The 21,990-nt window shown below is 35.6% G+C and overlaps 1 protein-coding gene across 2 annotated transcripts in view; it reads left to right on the top strand.

Moving 5' to 3' along the window:
- Positions 1 to 21,990, top strand: part of ERBB4 (erb-b2 receptor tyrosine kinase 4) — a 1,212,321-nt gene that overhangs the window by 453,614 nt on the left and 736,717 nt on the right. For both annotated transcript variants that reach the window (XM_017855612.1, XM_017855621.1), the window contains exon 2: positions 1,568 to 1,719. In XM_017855612.1, coding sequence (XP_017711101.1) covers positions 1,568 to 1,719 — 152 coding nt within the window. The remainder of the gene's footprint in view (positions 1 to 1,567; positions 1,720 to 21,990) is intronic.

Raw genomic sequence — 21,990 nt, 5'->3', positions numbered from 1 at the left:
TTTTGACAGAGTCTCAGTCTGTTGCCCAGGCTAGAGTGCAGTGGCATGATCTCGGCTCACTGCAACCTCCACCTCCCAGATTCAAGCGATTCTCCTGCCTCAGTCTCCCAAATAGCTGGGATTACAGGCATGAGCCACCATGCCCAGCTAATTTTTGTATTTTTAATAGAGACAGGGTTTCTTCATGTTGGCTAGTTTGGGAACTCCTGACCTCAGGTAATCCACCTGCCTCGGCCTCCCAAAGTGCTGGTATTACAGGTGTGAACCACCATGCCCAGCCACAAAATTAAAAAACAAACAAAAACAAAACAAAACAGAAAAACTTGTGTAAACTTATGTGCTCACATAGGAACAGAACCTGGCAGACAGATTATTTGTTATCAGTCCATTATACCTCAGAAACTCATGAATATATACAGTGATATTCCAGTTGATAACAATAAAAATTGTATTTTTTACATATCTTGCTTGTAGTATATGTTTACAAATATTTCAATTTAGACCTAAAGACAGAAAGACCACTCAACCTATCAATCCCATTACTGGGTATATACCTAAAGGAATATAAATCATTTTATTATAAAGACGTATGTACATGTATGCTCATTGCAGCACTATTCCCAATAGAAAAGACATGGAATCAACCTAAATGCCCATCTATAGTAGACTGGATAAATAAAATCTGGCACGTATATACCACGGAATACTATGCAACCATAAAAAAGAATGAAATCATGTCCTTTGGAGAGACATGAATGGAGCTAGAAGCTATTATCCTTAGCAAACTAAAGCAGGAACGGAAAACCAAATACTGAAAATTCTCACTTATAAGTGGGAGCTAAATGATGAGAACACATAGACACATAGAGGAGAAAAACATACCCTGGGGCCTATTGGAGAATGGAAGATGGGAGGAAGGAAGGATCAGGAAAAATAACTAATGAGTTCTAGGATTAATAGCTGGGTGATGAAATAATTTGTATGAATAACCCCCATGCCACAGGTTTACCTATGTAAACAAGCCTGCACATGTACCCCTAAACTTAAAATAAAAGTTAAAAAAATAATAAAAAAGCATGTTTGAGGTCTTGTAGGTGCAAGTTTATTTAGTAAAAAATTTACTCAGCTGGAACAGCTTATACAATAACTATGTTTTTAATATTACTGTTACTTTCACTATGTTTTGATTTTGATTTATTTACATTTGTAGAATTACTCAATTAGAAAACAGAGTAAATTATATGTCCTAAAAGTACAATGTTTAAATAAAAGTAAATGTATTTACTTGCTTTATATGGTCATAACAAATGGGATTAAGTTTATCTCCTTGCTATGTATTTCTGTGGAGTGTATGCCTTCCTACTCTCTGTGATTAGCACATGTAATCTGGGAATTTAAAAGTGAAAATATTTATCAGTGTGTGGGTCTATGCCTCTTAATGACAATCAAAATATTTATATTCAGAGAACTGGGATAGGCTTGTGGAATAGAGAGTTTTGAGGAAGATATTATTGTGCATATCATATAAAGGTTATATAATTTCACGTTTATCTTCTTGTCTTTGCAGTGTGTGCAGGAACGGAGAATAAACTGAGCTCTCTCTCTGACCTGGAACAACAGTACCGAGCCTTGCGCAAGTACTATGAAAACTGTGAAGTTGTCATGGGCAACCTAGAGATAACCAGCATTGAGCACAACCGAGACCTCTCCTTCCTGCGGGTAAATCTGTGGTTTTCTTTCTCTTCTTTGTGAGTGAACAGTGGTGTCATGATGCATACAGGTAGACCTGCGTGGTGATACCTGGAAGGTGTGCTCTTCTGCCTGGCAGGCACTGTGACTCTAGGCAAAAGATAAGAGATAGCGAAACACACCCAGGAAAAGAACAAGAGTAACAAAGCCATAATGACTGACGCTCCCGAGTTTAAAGCAGTTGCTGTTGCCCTAAGATTGATAAAAGAGTCTGTCACCATGTAGTACATGACATCTAGCAAATCTTTTTCTGACAAGCTGTGAACTAGGAGAGTCAGAGGATAAATCAGATAACAATTGATAATTTCAGGTAGTCATCTCCATTTCTGCCTCTTTTCTGCCACTTCAGACTTTTAGACTATTTTATATCACATAAAGAGACTAACACTGTTATTAAACAAAATAAAAAAGAAAAGAAAAGAAAAGGGAAGGGAAGAAAAGCATGTGGTTTTGAAAACCTACAAGTTATTTAAAGTAGACTCATAGAAAAGTACTTACATAGATCAATACACGCATGAACACAAATGTGTATATGTATACTTGAAGTTGCTCAATCAGTCCTTTTGGAAATTACTATTATTATTATTATTATTATTATTATTTTGCTTTCATTCATCTGTGCTATGTTAAACTGGCTATTCGTGCTAATGCTTCCAGTTTCTTTAATTTTGCTTTAACTGGAATATGTTTGGGAAAATCGGAACTTGAAGGGGACTTTGACAAAGTGAGATGGGGATGTGGTCTTTGCACAATTGAAAATTTATTCTTAGACAAGAATTACTAATATACATTTTAAATAATAGCATCCCTAGAATATATTTGATCTTGTTTTCAGTAACCTTTACACACTTCTTAGAAGCACTTTCATATAAATTTATGTTAAATGTTTTGCATACTGATGTAGTAAACCGGTTATTGGATAGTAATTTATTAAAGAGATCTAAGATAATTTTAATAATTCTATGCTTAGGTAAATAGTGAAAAGGAGTGAGATTTAAATATTTTGAGTGTACTAAATATGTCTAAAATTGGTAACAACCTCAGAAAATGAACCACCTCAAAACATTAATAACACTGTATGGCTTACAATATCCATTTTTAAAACGACTCTCATAGTTGGACTAGTAAAGCAAATGAACTGAAGGTATTTCCTTATTCTCTACTTGACTGACAGAGCTCTGTTTCTGTAAGTTATGTGTCAAAAGTTTTAAATAATTTTGATGGTTAATTTTGATGTCTTTGTTTATCAAAAGCAGATAATTAAGGATATCCAAATCATAGAATTAGAGGGCCTTAAAAGAAACTACTTTTCTCTCTCTCTCTCTCTCTTTTGTTTTTTGTCTTTTGCTTTTTGAGATGGAGTCTCACTTGGTCACCCTGGCTGGAGTGCAGTGGCACGATCTCGGCTCACTGCAACCTCCGCCTCCCAGGTTCAAGCAATTTTCCTGCTTCAGCCTTCTGAGTAGTTGGAATTACAAGCGCATGCCGCCACGCCGGGCTTGTTTTTTGTACTTTAGTAGAGACGGAGTTTCACCATGTTGCCCAGGCTGGTCTCATATTCATGAGCTCAGACAATCCGCCCTCCTCGGCCTCCCAAAGTGCTGGTATTACAGGTGTGAGCCATCACGCCCGGCCCAAAAGAACTTACTTTTTGAGGGAGCTATTGTTTAAAGAAGTGAACACATACAAACCATCTTAGAACATATGACAAGAAACTCAATGACATTATAGAATAGACAAACTAACAAAGTAAGCTGAATTCTGAAGCAGGGAAAAGAAATAATTTAAACAGTCTATTAGATTGGAATAATAGAAAAATTTTAAAATGCAATCTAAAGATCTGTGTTTTCCTTCTTATGTTTGCTTTACTTTTCTATACATGGAACTAAATGTCACTGATAATACAAATAGTCATGACTATTGTAAATGACAGTCGTTGTATTAAATAACATGAAAATGTCTTTTTATGTATTTTATAATAATTCTTATGGTCTTGTAAGGTAAAAGCATAGAATGATAAAAAATAGACTTTAGACCATTTTAACCTTTAGCAATATGAAAGTAGCATGTAGATATTTTGATATATGGTCTATACTGTGTTTGAAACTATTTGAATTAAAAGTAAGATACGTTATTAGAATGAACAGATTTGCAAAAGTAAGATAAGGAGGGCCAAGATTTCTGCCTGGATAAAAGTAAGCTATTTCTTTTACAAAAGTAAATTTTGGTTGCTAACTACTAGCATCTCTAAAAAGTTCATCTAAACTTTGTACTAACCCATGTGCATATCTTTATTTTAATATATGTATTTAACGACAACCTTAATAGCACTTGGTTTTTGCTTCCTAACTTATTTTTTGTTTCACGTATCTTTTGTTTTTTATAAAAAAATAATTTCTATTATGACATATACCCATTCATGTCATATGCAGTATTATGTATTACACCTCTCTAATCCTTAGGAAAACACGTCTGCAATCCCAAGTAAACAATGGCATTTATTGTCCTTGACTTCAACAATCATGTTGAGGATTATAGATATGTAATACATAAGTCCTGTATATATATATATATATATGTGGGTATATATAGGCATATTACAAATATTGTATTTGTGTACATATATACATATATGATAAATTGTGTTTTATATGTGATATGTATGTGTTGGTGTGTGGGTGTGAGATATTATATATATATTATATGTGAGATATAATATAATATATAATATTAATATAATGAGAGAGAGAGATATATATATAATCATCTTATTTGCTAAGACACAAATAAGAACCCAGAATCAGAAAGAAGTTGTGGTCTTATGTTAATGGTAGGGGTGGGGTGCATGCTGGGTTATCTGAAGGATTCAGGAAAACTTGGCTTATTCTGAGGGATTGGCTTATTCTGAAGGATTCAGGAAAAGTTTCATCAAAGGGGTGCTTGAATTAAATCATGAGAAAATGAACAGAAGCTCGTGAGGTGAGCGCGTTGTAAGAGAAGGGCATTTCAATGGGAGTAGTATAAGGCTTAGAAGGAAGCCCCTGAATCAGAGTTGATAAATGTGTACTCAGTGTGTCCTGTTTTAGACACTAGGCATATATGTGCAAATAAATCACATGTGACTCCTAATCCCAGGGAAGCTACAGTATAATGTTGATGAAGAAAAAGTTTCAGGTGGACTAGAATATTCCTTTGGAGAGGTAGGAGATAGCAGATCCAAGTGACAAGTTAACATTTTGTGATTGGATAAGGTAGTCAATGGAGATTAAAAAGAGTAAGATCAATAAGTGGTTCAAGAGCAGAATACTCTTTAACCAGGTGTGGCGGTTCATGCCTGTAATCCCGCAATTTGGGAGGCTGAGGTGGGCAAATCTCTTGAGGGCAGAAGTTTGAGACCAGCCTGGCCAACATAGTAAAACCCCGTCTTAACTAAAAATACAAAAATTAGTTAGGTGTAGTTGTGGGCACCTGTACTTGGGAGGCTGAGGAAGGAGAATCGCTTGAACCCAGGAGGCAGAGGTTGCAGTGAGCTGAGATTATACCACTGCGCTCCAGCCTGTGCAACAGAGCGAGGCTCCATCTCCAAAAAAAAAAAAAAAAAAAAAAAAAAAAAAAAAAAAAAAAGGAACAGAATGCTCTGGATGCCCCATTCCCTGTTTTCTGGTGAGCTCAATATTAAGTAGTTACTTTTCTTACTGGGCCCTGAAAGCAGAGACTATTTACCAAAAATCTTCATAATACTACCGTATTGGATGATACATTATTTCAAATTATACTTTTGAATATGCTACAAAACTCTCCATTTAATATAAAATTTCATTCCTTCCTAAAACCACATTATGGCTTATTAATGCTGATAGTAACTTCTCTCCACAATATATAATCTATCCAGTATTGACACTTTATAGTAAGTGGAGTCCATGTAAAGAAAATATAGTGATTTTACCATTATTTCCTATAAGTTTCAAATTGTTTGAGTGGATAATAAATGTGTATTTCTCCATTATATACATAGTTCTCATCTATATTTATGTAACTAGGACTCATTGACCAAATTTCTTATAAAGAGGAAGTTTCCCTTCCTCTAAGAATGACCCAAATGATATATTTAGAGGGTCAACAGTGATCTTAAATTTCATTCTGGATTCATTTATGTCTTTAGGAACTTAAGAAATTACTTTAGGTTTTAAAGGATTTTTCTTCCTTATTTTCATCTCTAGCTAGCAAGGTAGTAGTGTTTTGCTTTGTCATTTGTTTTATTTTGTATGAAACCACTCAAATTTCTATGAATTGTGACAATTTTCCCTGATATCTCGTTTATCTTGTTTACTATCTGCATATTCAACATTTATGACTAAGACAGTGATAAGACATAGTAAATATTTGTTAAATATTTGTTGAATGGACAAGAAAATTAGTATTTGTCTTAAATTATAGATCCCAATTTCATATATGATCTATTGTCTAGATAAACATGTTAGTCTCTTTTCATAGTCATGTTATTTCAGTGTGCCCTCACACACAGGCCAGGTATGTGGGAATAAGACAATCAAAATCCTTTCGCATGAGGATTTGGAATTGTCACCAATAGCATTCAGTTTCTCTATTAGTTTCTTAACTACTTGAATACCACGATACAGCCATTTTTTGTCTTGCGGTTTGAATGTCAGAGAGAGCTGTGCAGATAGAATGAAGTCAACACTGAAACACAGATAGAGTAGAAAAAGCAATATTTACCCCAAATGGTAATTTGGGGAACCATTCATTTCCATTTCCCACTCTACTTCTGAAGACGGATTGCATTCCAGCCATTTCCACCTCTACTCTTGCAACTTTATAGTAATTTCGCCCTTAAACTAGAAAAAGATTGCTTCCTTTTACTACTCTAAAATGCCTTGTCTAGTACATCTCCTGAGATTTCAAGAACACAGCAAAAGTGAGCCTCTGTAATTGGATTGAAGATGTACTTTTAAATAATTTTAATGTTTGTAGATACTTTCCTTAATCTTTGTTAGATACATTCTGTTGAAATGCTTTTAAATGCATTGTTTTCAAGATGCTTTTATTGTAGCAACCTTGATGCTTATCTCTGTACACACTTTTCATACCAGCTTTCTTGTAACCTCCAGTTTTTGCATTTCTTTTTGGGAAGAGAAATCCAGTTTACTGTGTTTAACATTCAACTCCCGAGGAACCACATTGCTGGCTAGAAAAAGGCCCTAAAACTTATTTATTATGTATTTTATCACTATCACAAGGTTAAGACATATAATAGAAAGCAGCAAGGCATAAAAATCACAGATTTTGCGCTATTGTCTTACACTTTGTGAACTCTTGAAAACAAGGCAAAATGTAGTAAGTAATGGGAATGAACTATTAGACCTTTTACCCTCATTAGAATTCGTGGGAGCTTTCCTCTCCTTTGTCATTCCATTGGTCTTCTTTGCTACTGCTAGCACTTAATAACTCAGTGCTTCTAAAAAGGTGCCTGACCCACCAGCTTTTACACTTTAAATTTATTTTCTGTTTTATGTATTAGCTTTAAGCAAATAACTATAATGTGTCAATCATGTGTAAAGAAGTATGCTATGAAATGTAGAGTATATAGAGAGTGTTAACACCTATCCTCAGTCATTGCTATAATAAGTTATAATTTTTAATCTGTGGCTTGAATTTAGTTGTGTGCAAATTATTTTAGAAATAGTGTACATTAGGATTATGAGGAGATAAGTTTATTTAACAGTTGATGCATGGATGTGGAATAGTTACAATATCATAATTCATTGGGACTCTGTATGCTGTAGTCTATAGACCTTAAATTTTAGTCATTATACATGTCTTTTATTTCTAATAGATGAATAAAAATAAAGTAATATATGAAGATATCTTTTAAAATAACATTCGTGCTCTATTATTGACAACAAAAGGCGATGACTTTGAAAAAGTCAGAAAGTATAGTTTTTTGAAGCAAAAAGATTAAGAAAACATACTTTCTCTCAGATAATGAATAACAAACACATGCTATTATGAAAAGGTAACACATATGAAAATAAAATTTGTTTTATTATATATTTGGCAGAGCTATATGGCTGTTCTTGAATTTACAAGAAATAATGCCATCTAAAATTTCTATTTTGAAAAAACAAAACTTTGGAGAAATCATGCAAATGGTTTATTTTCTCTACGAGAGAAAATGTCCTATTTTAAATTCAAATATAGCCTTTGTCTTTAGTTAATAATTAACATTTTATAATGCTATAGAACTGTCATCCTCTTTTATTAGGATATGTATGGGATTTTTCTGAGGATGTTGCTTTTCAACTACTCTTCATAAGACATAAAATTTGCATTACTTTTCCATGGCTAGTAAAGGATCTATACTATTTCATTCTCTTTCTCATGCATATTCCTCTTCTGACTAATGACAAACATGTGTTAGAAGGCAGAGGAAGCTGCAACTCAGACAGCAAAATACTGACAATCTTCCTGGAACCAAAGACTTTGGCTTCATTAGCACAGTTTTGTTACAATAAAGTCAGGAATGATGTTTGACAATGAGTTTCAAGTTGCAACAAGTAACCAACTCTTGATCTATTCCTTCACCATTTTCAGTAAGGATGAACAACCATTGAGAGTTAATATGAAATTCTAAAATATTTACATTTTAGCCTACTTCTAGCTTTAGTGCTTCCTTTTTAGTGTCCTCTGGCAATTAGAAGCACATGACCAGAACTAAATCCAACAGTATGGGAGATGGTTTTATGTTTGTGTCTGTTTTCCATATCTTCCTCATACACTTTTAACTCTATGGCCAGGCTAAGCTGTCTGCTACATAGCATGATTTAGAAAAAACCCTATATTGAAGAGTACGTATTTCAAAATAAATAGATAATTTATACAGTACTTATTCTTTTGGGTTAGAAAATGATTTACTGAATAGTTGTTTTCAAATACTAGCTACCAACACCCATCTATATTTGTTTTTAGCTTATTAAATACCAGATAGAATGACTTGTGTGGCAGAAATTATGTTGGAGAGAGAGAATCAGGATGAGAAAACCTGTCATATTTTAGAAACATTAGAGAGGAAAACACCATTTAAATTAAACATCTATGACATAATAAAGTGGGTCCACATGAGTTACAATCTCATATTTCCCAAAAAGATTATTTAAGTGCAACATTTTCAGATACAGCATGTGTATTTCAGTTGTGCACACATTTTGATTGTACTGTATAGTAGGAGTACAAGCCTGAATTTGTATTCCTGAAAAACTTTGTAAGATATGTCACTGAATATGGTGAACAAGTAAATGAGAATTTATGTCAAGTATTTGTATTCTGTAACTATCTATTCATTGAGCACAGTAGTCTATGTTTTTCTTCCATGTCACTAATTGAGACAGGTGGCAAGAGAGGATTACAAGATCAACATCAAAATACTTAGAATTCACCATCATTAGATTCAAGGAAACTGCACCTTCAAGAAATTATTGGTTGGGTAAACAAGCATTAGAAAAGATACAGTGCTGGAACTTTTTCTTTAATTCTTTCTGTTTGAATTTCACGTAAAATTGCTTTTATGGTAAAATGTTACATATTTAGATGCTGCATTAGCATGATGATCTCTTAGCTGGGTGAGACAGAGATTGCTAAAAAGGACACAGAGAGAATAATATTACAACATGTCAGTTAGGCCAAAGCAGACATTTTGGGTTAAATAGAATTTTCAAAGCTTTGATAGTTTCTGAAAGCTGTTTCTAAGGCTGCTAAATATAATACATATGCAATTTTGTATGTGTGTATTTACAGCTGACTTTCAAATTGAAACTTGATTTTGTACTAAATCTAATCATGGAACTTGTATTACGTTTGAAAAAGCTATGCAATTTACACTTGGCTTAGGATTTTTTTTTTTCTCAGAGGTTAAGTACCATTTAATCTAAAAATATACATTGACTCAAAATTCTGATGCTCTTTCAGAAATTCTACAAGATAAATCAAAGGATAAAAAATGTCTATATTCTTTATTTGGTATTTATTTAAACATATATTTTAAATTTTCTTTTAATCATTTCAATCAAATATTAAATAAAAATATATTCAATTGGCTGGTGCTGTGGCTTACACCTGTAATCCCAGCACTTTGGGAGGCTGAGGTAGGAGGATTACTTGAGACCAAGAGTTTGGGTAACATAGTGAGACCCTGTCTCTACAAGTGTTTTAAAATTTAACCAGTGTGGAGGCACATGCCTGTAATCCCACCTACTCAGGAGGCTGAGGTGGGAGGATCATGTGAGCCCAAGGGTTGGAGGCTGCAGAGAACTATCATTGTGCCACTGCACTCAAACCTGTGCAACAGAGGAAAATGTTGTCTCAAGAAAAAACAACAATAAATAAATAAGCAAAATATATACATCTATATGAGTTTCCTCTGTATCTTAAACAGATTTAAAAACTATAAGTAAAATGGTGTCTATGATAAAGATGTATAACTGATAGTAAATATTTGAAGGAATATTAGAAGGAATGATAGAAATAAGAGGCTAGTATTTATCAATCTAATATCAATAGACTAGTATTTATCAATCTAATATATATCAATATATACGTATATTAAAATTATAGTATATACAAGTATTGTAAATATAGTGACCATTTATATCTATGCACATATAAATGTAAATTAGCAACCACTTTCCAGGAATCAAGAACCAAATTAGTATATAATATTAACCTTATATAATGTTTCTCGTTAAGTGTAACCTACTAAATATTGAAAACAATCTATTATTTCAGTAATAATAAATAATAATAAAACTGTTTGCAACAAGTTCTTTTAGCTCCTAATTGCAATGCAGTTTCCACAAATATGCCCTTGTTGCAAATATATTTAAATTAAAAATGATTAGGATGGTGAGCAGATGCAAAGTGTTTCTTTATACTTCTGGGCATTGTGGTATTTAAATTAGGCTTAAAATTGTGCATATAATGAATTTATAGGCTTGTCTTAATTTTAAATGAGAAAAATACAGCCAGGAACAGTGGCTCACACCTGTAATCACAACACTTTGGAAGGCCTAGGTTGGAAGATTGCTTGAGCCCAAGAGTTTGAGACTAGCCTGAGGAACACGGTGAGACCCTGTTTCTACAAAAAAATGAAACAAAATAAACAAATAAGTAGAGAACCCAAGTAACAAGTCCATTTTACCCTATGATTCTTTGTTTTCCTTTCTCAGGTAAATTAAGCATATAAAAGTTATTCCTTTACTTCTTTTATTTGGGAACAACAAGGACCTTTATTCAAAGAGAGAGAACACAATTATGTGATATTGTTAAAGAATTATATTGTCAATAAGCTATCTTTTAATTCTAAAACGAAGCGTTGGAATATAATCAATATCTNTATGATTCTTTGTTTTCCTTTCTCAGGTAAATTAAGCATATAAAAGTTATTCCTTTACTTCTTTTATTTGGGAACAACAAGGACCTTTATTCAAAGAGAGAGAACACAATTATGTGATATTGTTAAAGAATTATATTGTCAATAAGCTATCTTTTAATTCTAAAAACGAAGCGTTGGAATATAATCAATATCTTTTTTAAATTTCAAAATACACTACATATATTTTCGTTAGCTTTATTTTTCTCTGACTCTTAAAATGAAACACTTTGTTTTCTTTCAAAAAAAGGCAGATTTAAACTTGATGAACAATTTTGCATGAGACCAAATCAATTTTAAAGGTCTCTTGTTGGTCACATAGAGTATAATTTAAGGATCAAAAGTGTAAAAATGAAATGTGAAAACTGTTACATTTAGAAACATGGTAATTATTTCTCCTGATCTCTAATTTGAACTCATTTACTGTAAAATAATATAGTAAGATATATAATGAATGTGGTAAAAACTAAGGTATTTTAGTAAACATAGGCCCCTTCAAAATCATTATTATTAAATTTCTACCTGAAAATCAGAATATGTAATTGAATGTTAAAGTAAATCCTCTTAAATAATTTAGTGCTGTTCTTTCCAAAAATAAAAGTGTCTATCATGATGCCCAGCACCTTGTAGCCCCTCAACAAGAGCTGGCTGGCTGTATCTAACCCTGTTAGGCTTCTTCCTTTCTTCTTTGATACCCTGTATACCATTATTGAGCCATGCTCTGAAGACTTGACAATAAGTTTTCACAAAGCTTTTTTGGAGGTTCAGTTTTGGGTGGTGGTGATCTGTATTTTCAGAGAGTTAAAATTGCAAGTCAAACACTGGTTGTTTTAAGAGGCAGTCAATAGCTGAAGAAGTATAAAGACTCTACATAGTTTGTGAAGGTTGTTTCAACATCATTTCATAGAAGCAATGAGAAGTATTCATCAATAACACACTGAGACATCAATAAAGCATTGGGAAGCATTCATGAAATAAACGCATAGAGAAAGTACAAGCAAATATGGATTATATATCTGAATTGCATTACTTCCCTTCTTAAAACTTTCTATCCTCTTAGGAGAATGTCCAAAATTCTTATTAAATTCCTACAATTGTTTGGTCCATACCTATAAGCTTTATCTTCCCACTGTCACTAATGACATGAAAACTCACTGGCCATCTTTCAGTTACAACCAACTTCCTTTTGGTATTCAGCTCTTTCTAACTCTACTGACCTTTCTCTCATTCTCAGATTTTCTCCCCATAAACATATGGATACACCTAAGTATTCATGTCCTGGCTAAGTTCTGTTCTGTTTTAGGTCTCCATTATAAATAATTTATTCAGGGATATTTTACTAACTACCTAGTCTAGATTCCTCCATTACATGCATTCATAGCACCCTCTGCTTCCTTGTAGCACTGCTACTATAACAATTATTTAAGTATTTGTAAATTCTGTCAACACTCCTAAATAACAAGTACCAGACAAAGGCCATGTCTAGTTCACTGCAGAATTCTAGCGTAGTACACAGTGTCTGTCATGTAGTGGTTGCTCAGCAAATACTTGTGAAATAAATAAGTAAGCAAATTTTATAACAATAAGAATAAATTCTTTTATTTATGACATTAAATCAGGAAAAAAATTGCACAGAAATTACTTTACTTACTTTTCCAACTGAAGTTCCTCTCTATCGTGTCTTGTAGAATCTATAGTACCTTTCATCTTACAGCCTATGAAATGATTTGGTTAATAATAAATGATATGCTACCCATAATGGAAACATGGGATACTTAGCTTATATATTTACACTGTTACATAAAACCTAACAGACATATAGGTAGTGCGGCTTATTGGCTGAGCTGCATGACTTGAGCAGAGTCGTGTAGCCTTCACAACTTTCACTATCTTGAGATACTTCTCTGACCTGCCTTGAATACCTGAGAATCCTTCCATTAACAAAATCCCTTATGTCCAGTTCCTTTTTTTTTTTTTTTTTTTTTGAGATGGAGTCTCGCTCTGTCACCAAGACTGGAGTGCAGTGGGGTGATCTCAGCTCACTGCAAGCTCTGCCTCCTGGGTTCACACCATTCTCCTGCCTCAGCCTCCTAAGTAGCTGGGACTACAGATACCAGCCACCACACCCCGCTAATTTTTTTTGCATTTTAGTAGAGANAAAGTGTCTATCATGATGCCCAGCACCTTGTAGCCCCTCAACAAGAGCTGGCTGGCTGTATCTAACCCTGTTAGGCTTCTTCCTTTCTTCTTTGATACCCTGTATACCATTATTGAGCCATGCTCTGAAGACTTGACAATAAGTTTTCACAAAGCTTTTTTGGAGGTTCAGTTTTTGGGTGGTGGTGATCTGTATTTTCAGAGAGTTAAAATTGCAAGTCAAACACTGGTTGTTTTTAAGAGGCAGTCAATAGCTGAAGAAGTATAAAGACTCTACATAGTTTGTGAAGGTTGTTTCAACATCATTTCATAGAAGCAATGAGAAGTATTCATCAATAACACACTGAGACATCAATAAAGCATTGGGAAGCATTCATGAAATAAACGCATAGAGAAAGTACAAGCAAATATGGATTATATATCTGAATTGCATTACTTCCCTTCTTAAAACTTTCTATCCTCTTAGGAGAATGTCCAAAATTCTTATTAAATTCCTACAATTGTTTGGTCCATACCTATAAGCTTTATCTTCCCACTGTCACTAATGACATGAAAACTCACTGGCCATCTTTCAGTTACAACCAACTTCCTTTTGGTATTCAGCTCTTTCTAACTCTACTGACCTTTCTCTCATTCTCAGATTTTCTCCCCCATAAACATATGGATACACCTAAGTATTCATGTCCTGGCTAAGTTCTGTTCTGTTTTTAGGTCTCCATTATAAATAATTTATTCAGGGATATTTTACTAACTACCTAGTCTAGATTCCTCCATTACATGCATTCATAGCACCCTCTGCTTCCTTGTAGCACTGCTACTATAACAATTATTTAAGTATTTGTAAATTCTGTCAACACTCCTAAATAACAAGTACCAGACAAAGGCCATGTCTAGTTCACTGCAGAATTCTAGCGTAGTACACAGTGTCTGTCATGTAGTGGTTGCTCAGCAAATACTTGTGAAATAAATAAGTAAGCAAATTTTATAACAATAAGAATAAATTCTTTTATTTATGACATTAAATCAGGAAAAAAATTGCACAGAAATTACTTTACTTACTTTTCCAACTGAAGTTCCTCTCTATCGTGTCTTGTAGAATCTATAGTACCTTTCATCTTACAGCCTATGAAATGATTTGGTTAATAATAAATGATATGCTACCCATAATGGAAACATGGGATACTTAGCTTATATATTTACACTGTTACATAAAAACCTAACAGACATATAGGTAGTGCGGCTTATTGGCTGAGCTGCATGACTTGAGCAGAGTCGTGTAGCCTTCACAACTTTCACTATCTTGAGATACTTCTCTGACCTGCCTTGAATACCTGAGAATCCTTCCATTAACAAAATCCCTTATGTCCAGTTCCTTTTTTTTTTTTTTTTTTTTTGAGATGGAGTCTCGCTCTGTCACCAAGACTGGAGTGCAGTGGGGTGATCTCAGCTCACTGCAAGCTCTGCCTCCTGGGTTCACACCATTCTCCTGCCTCAGCCTCCTAAGTAGCTGGGACTACAGATACCAGCCACCACACCCCGCTAATTTTTTTTGCATTTTTAGTAGAGACGGGTTTCACCGTGTTAGCCAGGATGGTCTCGATCTCCTGACCTCGTGATCCACCCACCTCAGCCTCCCAAAGTGCTGGGATTACAGGCATGAGCCACCGCACCTGGCCATGTCCAGTTACTCTTTATAAACTAAGGCCTCTGTGCTTTTGCACGCAATTTTCTTCCTTTACAGAATGTCTTTTTGCCCTTCTGTATTTGGAAAATCATACACTCTCTACTAACTTGTTCTAAATATAAGCTATCTCTATTCCCCTAACCTTAACATACTCCCCCAAATTCGATCTGTATTTCCATCCCCACTTTTACCATCAAGACAAGCAGAATTAATGTCTTCCATTGTTTCTCCATAGTCCTAAGTACCTACTGGTACTATACCATATGTCACATTGTGTAGGCATGTGTTAGATGATGAGATATACTATGCATGTGTTAGATGATGAGATATACTATGCATTTTTGTCAATTTATATAGATTGTACGGAGTAAATGTTCAGTGAACTTTTATTTTTTGAACAGATAAATAAACTGTGTTAAGTGGTTTTCTTCCAGTGAATTTTGTTATACTGGAATTATATTCTTTGTAATAAAAAGAAACACCATATTTGTAAGCTTCCTTAGACTCACATTTCATGTTGGCATGGACTAACACCTCAGAAATACCATTTGTTAAAATAGGTTCAGGGCACTGTGCTGGTTTTATGCCTAACTCCATGTCCCACTCCTTATTACAACCCTCTGAATAAGTGTTGTTATTCACATTTTGTAAGTGATGAAACAGGCTCAGAGAATTAAATGACTTTCTCAGGACCACAGAGCTAATGGGCAAAGTGAGCATTTTAAACCAGTTCTTTCACTTTAAACTTTACACGCTTGGACTCTGTCTTGCTGCTGCCTACTCTTTACCAATGACCCATTTGTTACTTATAGAAACCAGGATTTTAGAAAAATCAGACAAGGAAGGGAGATTTTCATTAAAACAATTATAAAATTTTGGAACTAGATTGAAAAAGGTAGGCCTCAGTAGAGCCACAACATTTGGGGACAGTAGAGCCTCTGTCATCTTAGTAGACAGAGCTAAGATGACTCAGTGCTGAGGGCAGTGGGTATAAGGAAAACTGCACTGAGAACTTGAGAGACAAATTCATCTCCTTTGCTATTCAGATTTTATAGTCAAAAGAATTAAACAGAGACTAAGGAGACCAAGGAGGATGATTGCTTAAAGCCAGGAGTTTGAGACCAGCCTGCACAGCAAAGTGAGACCTTCTTTCTACAAAAGATATGCCTGTACTCCTACCTACTCAGGAGGCTGAGACGGGAGGGTCATTTGAGCCCAGGAGTTTGAGGCTGCAAGGAGCTATGATTACACCACTGCACTTCACCCTGGGTGACAGAAGTTTTTTAGAGACTGTCTCTAAAAAAGAAATAAAAATAAAAAGGAATTAAACATTCAGTAGATGTTTATTGACTGCCAACTCTTTGAAATTCATGGCACTATGTTTTGTAAAGAAGTACAGAGCTATATTGTAATAGTTGACAGTAGCTAGCCCAAATTTAAAAAAGAAAAAAAAAAAAAAAAAAGTTGTATAGTGTCAGAAAAGGTAAATGCCACAGCCATTCCCAGAATGAACTCCAGAGCTCCTTAAAACGAGCTACATCTTATCTTTATATCCCCAGTACTTAGCACCCTGCCTGGTATTTAAAAAAAAAAAAAAAAAAAAAAAAAAAAAAGAGTTGTGAGTTAATTGATGATTGAGTAGCATGCATTTGGCAGGGGGCAGTTATAAGAAGATTCACGGAGGAGACAAATTGTGAGTTAATTATATTGAAAAAAAAATAGAGAAAAAGGAGAAGGTATTTTAGGTGCATTTCCACCCAGGAAATTCCCTCCTTTTAAAAAATTCTATTCATAGATGTGGAGGAAAGGAAAAAAGAGAAAGCATTTACCGTGGCACAGGGGGAAAGAGCTGAGATGCAACAGAATAGTGAAATGTTAGGACATAAAGCTGAAAAGGGAAGACCAAATTGTGGGGAGCCTTTAAGACTTGTCAAGTTACTGAAAAGCTGTAACACATCCAGTGGCAGGAAGAAAGTATTATTTGGAGGAATTTACTTGTATGGGTACGGCATTATTTCAAACTCCAATGAATTAGTTCAATGAGAGCCCAGAATCAGTTCTTTGGAGTGACAGTTGAAGGCAGAGATGTATTCAGTAATCATTATAAGGAAAGACTTAATAAGGACTTAACAACTAACTGCATATAAAGGGTGTGGGTGGGGAAGTAGACAAAAAGATCCTGAGAGCTCCAGTCTGGGACATTGGGCAGATGTGTTGTCCAGGTAGTCATAGGGATAAAGGAAGGACAGAGCATTGTTGCCAAAGATACCTGGTGGCAGGTGCCTTGAATTTCTATCACTTTTTCAGGAAGACCCCTCATTGGAAATGTGCTTTGCATCCCAAGTAAGGTAAGGTGCTCTGTCAGGGCTCATTCAAATGTCAGGCAGGAGGGTGGCTAGACAATGAAAGTGTTAGTAAAGCATCTATCAGTAAACTTTTATTTGCAAAGACTAGATGAGTACTGCATTTACTTCAAACAGTAATCAGATTAAATAAACAAGAAGTTAAGCTCAGTAATCAACTAGTTGTGCTTAAGCCATTTGGGGCGATAATCTAGGTGTCTTTCCAAGAAATGTAGTCCCCTGAAGAGGCTGGCTTAACCTTTTGTTTGCTGAATGTAATTACAGCACATTTAGAATTAAGATGAGGAGCTTCATTTTTATTGCAGGAACTAATTTGAAAGCAGTTCTCATGCTAAAATTTGCAGATAACTCTGCTCTAGCAAAGTCCCATTTGAATTTCCCCTATTATCAGTTAAAGGACTTAGATATCAGTGGACTTTGCCTTAGTGTGGTGGTTTGTTCTCAGTTCTCATCTATTTCAGTGAGGCGGTAGCAACAGTGACTGCTTTATTACTCTGTGTGAAGTAGGCTGCTGGAAAAGTGTCAATGCTCATGGGGTCAGCAATCCAATATCCTTCCTAAGGAAGCAGAGGGCACAAGCTAACTAACATGTGGTGCAAATAAAGAGGAATATGGTAACAGGAAAGAAGTCAAGTCTTGGAAGAGAAGAGGAGTAAGCAGTAAATACACTGGGGATGGACGGATTTGGGTAAGCTGAGAGGAAGCCACGAGTACAGGAATATGCTAATAATGAAAGCATATGCCAATTGAGCTCCACAGTGTTTTCCAAAGAGCTTAGATTTTTCAAATCCTTTGAGTGGGATAGCTTCACCTATACACCTTTGACGCTGCTGGTCAAGATTTATAAGGCAACTTTTGCTGCAGTTATCTTAGTATTTATGCACAATTGGTCTTTTTAATTGAGAGAGTCTCACTACTCCTGTGAAGTAGTGGGACAAGTTCATCTTACTGATGAGGGCAACGAGGCACAGAAAGGTTACCTGACTTGCTTGAGGTCATGTATCAAGAGCTGGCAGAAGTTAAGCTCAGGAAATTCTGAAGTGATTCACTTCAGAGCTCATAACAAAATTTAACTTTATAGATAATTAAGCTCAATTCATACCCTCTGCATCTTCATTATAGAATGTATGCTATCCCCATGGCTTTACAGAAAGGGAAATTTCACAACAAATTGTTGCAGTGAGTTTTCAAGCAGAAATATATCTTATTACTTATTAATATTGAATTGTTTGATCACAATCTTGCTTAGTGGTCTCTTATACCCTAAAATATACACATGAAACAATCATGTATCCTGCTAGCTTCAATGCTGCTAAAAGGATAGAAGAATCAAATGGTTAGTAAGCTGCTCAGCACAGATTCAACAGCTCTTCTCAGACTTCATTTGGACTACAATGTTCAGATAAAGACCTCACATGTAAGGATGGAATTGACTGACTAGAGCGTGTCTATAGTAGGTAATTGGGGCAATATGTTTTTAGAAAGCCATGTCTCAAATGTAATAGTTGAAAGAAGAGGTTGTGTTGACCCTGGTGAGGAGAGTGCTGAAGGGAACCATAGGAATTGTTTTCGGATATTTGAAGGGCTCTCATAGAAAAGGGAGTGGCCTAGTTTTCAGTTGTTCCAGAAGATAGCATTAGGCTGAAGTTAAAAGGAGGAAGATTTTGGCTTAAAATAAAGATTTTGCTAACAATTAGAGCATTATTACAATATAATGGAGTGCCTTCTTAGATGGGAAAATGGACAGGAACTCTTAACTGAACACCTTGTATTTTCTAGGAACTGGGCCATCGGCACCATAAAGCAGCAAAAATAAAAGACAAAATTACAGATGCTGGCATGTTGTAGGCACCCTGTTGATGTTTGTTAGTTTTCTTCCCCTCCCTGAGTGTTTCTTATATACATTCTCACAATGATCCATGACATTGTCATTATTCCCAACATTCTGCAGAGTAGGATAGGCAGCAAGAAAAAGGGAGTAGTGGGGACTTGACTGTATATCTCTCTGTCCCCAGTTCTCACACCCCTCCTACTGTGCGCTGCCATCTCCATCACAGAAACCTGCCATCCTGTGCTCTCCTACCATCATAGATACTCAACCAAGAACGATTAGGAAAGGAGGGACAAGATTTCATGCATTTGGTAGAAAGTTGTATAGAAAACTTTGAAGTCCTTTTATTATTTGTGACTCTTCTGTCTTCTTAAAATGTGATGTCACCTCCTCAGCAGATGCTCTGTGCTATTTAATTATACTTTGACTTCTAAAAAAAAAACAGACACATTTCTAACATTTCCATGAGAGTTTACTAAAGTGATTGGGAATAGTTGAATGCACTTCTGGAACCACTGTTTTACCCCAAAACTCTCCTCTGATTTTCCTTTATAAGTTTATTCATTTATGGCATTCCTTACTTAGGTTGTATCCAACAGGGACTTGGAGAGTTTCAAAGTATGGTATAAAAAATACTGGCATGGCCCCTGAACACACTGCTTATCTTTCTTTCTTTAAAACTGCATTCTTTGGTCTTGAATGCTTATCACTTATTAGTCTCTTATTAAAATGCTAAGATGCTAAGGTGGTTTGTCTTTGGGGGCTTAAACTTTATTAACCAGCATCTCAGCTATTAGGTTTTATCTTGACTAAAGTTAGTTGATATTCCACTGATCCTCACTAATAGTTTTGATTTTTAAATGATAACAGGGGAAGTGTTTGAATCTACCCTCTGAGATATATTTTGGGTACCTTACATATAAATCTCCTATTGTTGTTGCTCATGCTGTGTCTTTATTCTTTTCTGTCTAAAGTGTGCATATTCATGACTCATCTATGCCACAGTGCTTATCTCAAACAATTAATGGAAAAATAGAAAACCTATGTTTTAAACTCTCTGATAGTATAATCTGGGACATATTTATTTAACTCTCTGAGTTTCTTGTTTTCTTTTGTAAAACAAAAATATTAGTGTATTAGTTCATTTTCATGATGCTGATAAAGACAAACCTGAGACTGTGTGATTTAAAAAGAACAAAAGTTTAATGGATTCACAGTTTCATGTGGCTGGGGAGGCCTCACAATCATGGGAGAAGGAGAAAGGCACGTTTTACATGGTAGCAGATGTGAGAGAATAGTAGAACCTGTGCAGGGAGACTCCCCTTTATAAAACTATCAGATCTCTTGAGACTTATTCACTATCGTGGGACCAGCACAGGAAAGATCTGCCCCCAAGATTCAATTATACCAGGTCCTTCCCATGACATGTAGGAATTGTGGGAGCTATAATTCAAGATGAGATTTGGGTGGGGACACAGCCAAACCGTATCATTCTGCCCCTGGCCCCTCCCAGATCTCATGTCCTCACATTTCAAAACCAATCATGCCTTCCCTGCAGTCCCCCAAAGTCTTATCTAATTTCAGTGTTAACTCAAAAGTCCACAGTCTGAAGTCTCATCTGAGATAAGGCAAGTCCCTTCTGCCTATGAGCCTGTAAAATTGAATGCAAGTTAGTTACTTCCTAGGTACAATGAGGGTACAGGCATTGGATAAATACACCCATTTCAAATGGGAGAAATTGGCCAAAATGAAGGAATGAAGGGCTAAAAGTCCCCATGCAAGTCCAAAATCCAGCAGGGCAACCAAATCTTAAAGCTTCAAAAAAAAAATAAAATAAAATAAAAAAAAAAAAAAAGAAGAAGAAGGTCTCCTTTGACTCCATGTCTCCATGTCTCATATCCAGGTCACGCTGATGCAAGAGGTGGGCTCCCATTGTCTTGGGCAGCTCTGCCTGCCCCATGGCTTTGCAGGGTCCAGCCTCCCACCTGGTTGCTTTCACAGGCTGGCATTGAGTGTCTATGGCTTTTCCAGGTGCCTGGTGCAAGTCACTGGTAGATCTATTATTTAGGGTTCTGGAGAACAGTGACTCTTTTCTTATAGCTAGGCAGCATCCCGGTGGGGACTTTGTGTGGGGACACCCACCCTACATTTCCCTTCAGCACTGCCCTAGCAGATGTTCTCCATGAGCACTACCCCCTGCAGCAAACTTCTGCCTGGACATCCAGGCATTTCCATAGGTCCTCTGAAATCTAGGCAGAGGTTCCCAAATCTCAAATCTTGACTTCTGTGCACCACCAGGGTCAACATCATGTGGATGCTGCCAAAGTTTGGGGCTTGCACCCTCTGAAGCCATGGCTTGAGTTGTACCTTGGCCCCTTTTAGTCACTGCTGGATCACCTGGGAAACAGGGCACCAAGTCCCTAGATTGCACACAGCAGAGGGATCCTGGCCCAGGCCCACAAAATCATTTTTCCCTCCTAGGCCTCCAGGCCTGTGATGGGAGGGGCTGCTTTGAAGGTCTCTGACATGCCCTGGGGACATTTTCCCCATTGTCTTGCTGATTATTATTCAGCTTCTCACTACTTATGCAGATTTTTTGCAGCTGGTTTGGATTTCTCCTCAGAAAATAGGATTTTCTTTTCTATCACATTGTCAGTCTGAAAATTTTCCCAACTTTTATGCTCTTTTATGCTTTTGTATGCCCTTTTAAAACTAAATACTTTTTTTTTTTTTTTTTTTTTTTTTTTTTTTTTTTTTTTTTTTT

This window comes from Rhinopithecus bieti, unplaced genomic scaffold, assembly GCF_001698545.2.
Source record: "Rhinopithecus bieti isolate Rb0 unplaced genomic scaffold, ASM169854v2 scaffold_1070, whole genome shotgun sequence".
Classification (NCBI taxonomy): Eukaryota; Metazoa; Chordata; class Mammalia; order Primates; family Cercopithecidae; genus Rhinopithecus; species Rhinopithecus bieti.
This window is presented reverse-complemented; position numbering and strand designations above follow the sequence as displayed.